At 46.8% G+C, this 3254-nt stretch overlaps 1 protein-coding gene across 1 annotated transcript; it reads left to right on the forward strand.

Moving 5' to 3' along the window:
* The first annotated feature begins 2444 nt into the window (after positions 1 to 2444).
* Positions 2445 to 3017, forward strand: LOC149837422 (uncharacterized). Its single transcript, XM_090008036.1, has one exon. It carries the CDS (start codon positions 2445 to 2447, stop codon positions 3015 to 3017), a length of 573 nt encoding a protein of 190 aa, XP_089864162.1.
* The last annotated feature ends 237 nt before the right edge of the window (positions 3018 to 3254 follow it).

Genomic DNA, 3254 nt, shown 5'->3' on the forward strand with positions numbered 1-3254 from the left:
AATTCCCTAAGGCTTATTTAAGCCATTTACTGTAGTGTGTAATGTATCTTTTGCAAAATATATGAAATCAACCTTTGGCTTTTGTCTTATTAGACATTTTCTCTTTTCCCTTCACTGAAGAGAGGTTTTTCAGTACAAGGTTGTGAGATCCTTCTCACTGTGCCATTTTAGCTTACGCAAGTATTGTGAAACACTTGGGTCTGCTTGGTCCATCGGCAACACATGATCGGCGACATCGGTGGAGTAGGCGCACGCCCGATGAGCCAAGAAATTGATCGGTGATCTAGGAGCATTCTTCCTCCTCCTTCACCAAAGAAGGTTTACAGCAACGGGCTGATCAACTGCGCGGTGAGGCTATCGTCTTTGTGAAGCCCTTATCGCAAGTAACTCAGCATTTAGAGTTGCTTCGCACTCTCTCTTTGTTAGCGTACGGATGCCCATCGGGTGCCTACGATTTTGGCGGACTGCGGTGTTGCCCACGCAAGCCTGCAGCATGCCGAACGGTTGTGCTGCATCTGCTGCCCGCACCCTGCCCTGTGCATGTTAGTCGTGCGATGCATTATCGCTTTGTGCTCCGCACATTCCCTATTCCTTTGCACTGCATCTTGCATCTATGCACATCACCTGCGCCGCACACCCTATGCCCACAACGCCTGCGCCCATAGCACCTGTGCCTGCAACACCTGTGCCCGCAACCCCTGCGTTCACAACACTTGCGCCGGCATCAGTTATGCGCCCTTCTGCGCTGCCTCCTACACCGCACGTCTGTGCACTGCAACACCGTGTTTGTGTCATGCACACACTAAGTGCACTGTTGCCGCATTGGCTGCACTGCGCCTGCAACAACATCCCCCTCTGCACCCGCAACAAGGCAGTTGTGTCCTGCACTCTACATACTGTGTTGGCTGTGGTCAACTGCAATTCTTGCAATTGCAGCCTCCCTTCATCTTAGCTCCCTCTCTGCAAGTATTCCTGCATTTTTTGAGTGGGCACCTACATGTACTTTGAGGTGGCTCTTGAGAGCTTGTAAACTGGGCCTGCGCGCCTGTGTATCTAACTTGTAACCCTAGCTTCGGCTAGACAAAGCCCGTTCAACAAGCCTTTTCCCTCTTCTTGCATGAGTTCTCTTTACACGTTGTGGTTTGTTCGTTACACACACTCACGCTGGCACAAACTATTCGAGCCCAACACCGCGAGTTGAGAGAGTTGATCAGCATTGAGCTTGAGTATCATTCTGCTGCCCGACAAAATGAAAATTTTCTGAAACCCAGCCATAGATCATCAGATCCTAGAAAAAGGGCCGCACCAGTTGGTTTCAAAGCAATGGATGGTCTAGAGGTTCCTCATGAGAGTGAATGGGTCTCTACTAACCCGTTTGTACTTCTCATGTAGACGTGATGGGTCATTTGGTTCGTTCGAAACAAGAAGTGAATGACCGCATCGGTCGGCTTGAAGATTTAGTTGCCAACCTTGCCATGAGCCTAAACGGATGACGAATTCGTGAGAGAGAGTTGCCCCAACATCGGCAACTTCCCTATACGTGATCCCCTATGCGTGAATATGATAATGAATTGGTAAGAAGTCAATCGCCATGGGAGCGCACATGGAAAGATAGGCACAACACCTATAGGTGCAAAATCAACGTAGATTTGCCTACCTTTGATGGACGGAATGCTAGAGATTGGCTCTACAAAGCCAATCGTTATTTTTTATGCGCCAACACTCCATGGAATGCCCGTGTTGATGAGGCCATTTAAAAAATGGAAGGAAGTGCTCTACGTTGGTTCCATTGGGAGGAACTTACGCATAGGCGCCCCACTTGAGATCAACTCCAGAATGCTATCATGGAGAGGTTTGGTCTGTCTTCCTTGCTTAATCATGATGTTGCTCTCAAACAACTACGACAAAAAGGAACCTTGGAAGAGTACCAAACTGAGTTCGAGGATGTTTGCTCCTTGGTGTCCCACGCAGATCCTCACACATTGTTCGAATCTTACGTAGGGGGGCTTAAGGATGAACTATGTTTGGAGGTTTTAGCCTCAAATGCTCGTTCTACAACTGAGGCATATTGGGTAGCCAAGTTGTACGAGGAGAGACAAAAGTTGAAATGGTCGGCTCCGAGACCTAACAAAATAAAAGACACTTCCAAAGGTCCTAAGTTTATGTTCAAACCCGCTCCAAAAATCTAGACCATCACACAAAAAGAAATGGAGGAGCGAAGGAAACACAATGAGTGTTTCAAATGTTGAGACAAGTGGAGCCTTGAACATAAGTGCCAAAAGCTCCAAATACTCCAAATCATCGATGATGATGAGGAGGAAAGTATCCCATAGGAGGAAGAGCACTCTAGCAAAATTGGAGAGGTTGAGTATCATGCCATATCTGAACTCACCTGTCCTCATTCTATGTGTTTGGAAGGTCGGCTAAATAGGCATAAGGTGAATATGCTCATTGATACGGGCACCACCCATAATTTTATTCAAGAGGGGGTGGCTGAGAAGTTTGGATGTTCAGTTAAGGAGCATCCCATGTTTGAAGTGGTGATTGGGGATGGTAGATGCCTTTGTAGCTTCCATTTCTGTCAAGATGCTCCTGTGGCTCTCCAAAACTCAAACTTCAAAGTAGACCTCTACCTTCTTCTCATTAAAGGGGTAGATGTCATTTTGGGGAAGAGTTGGTTGCAAAGTCTCAGGAAAGTTCAATGGGATTTTGATGCGATGGAGATGGCTTTCCAAGAGGGAGTCAAAATGGTTACCTTTCGTGCTCATCGAGCAACATCTGGCAAGGAGATTGATAGCCATGAAGTCCTAAAGATTTTTCAGACCACGCACTGTGTAGCTCTTTGCCTAGTGCAACAAGTGGATGAAAACAGTGAAGAAAAAGGGGTTGAAATACATCCTGACATGGTCATTCTATTGGCCGAATTTGAGGTTGTATTCCAGGAGCCTACAGGGTTACCCTACCACCATGGTCCCAGGATCACAGAATCACGTTGGCTGCAAATGCTAATCCCGTGAATGTGAGACCTTATCGATATGTAGTCTCGCATAAGGAAGTAATGAAAAAAATGGTAGCGAAAATGTTGGAGAGAGGCATCATAAGGCCGAGCTCCAGTCCTTTCTCTTCCCTAGTACTTTTGGTCAAAAAGAAGGACAATACATGGAGGTTCTTCATAGATTACCGGGCACTCAATACCATCACCGTGAAAGGCAAGCACCCAATTCCTATGATAGAGGAATTGTTGGACGAATTGC

Source organism: Nuphar pumila, chromosome 5 (assembly GCF_984573655.1).
Source record: "Nuphar pumila chromosome 5, dmNupPumi1.hap1.1, whole genome shotgun sequence".
In the NCBI taxonomy this organism is placed as follows: Eukaryota; Viridiplantae; Streptophyta; class Magnoliopsida; order Nymphaeales; family Nymphaeaceae; genus Nuphar; species Nuphar pumila.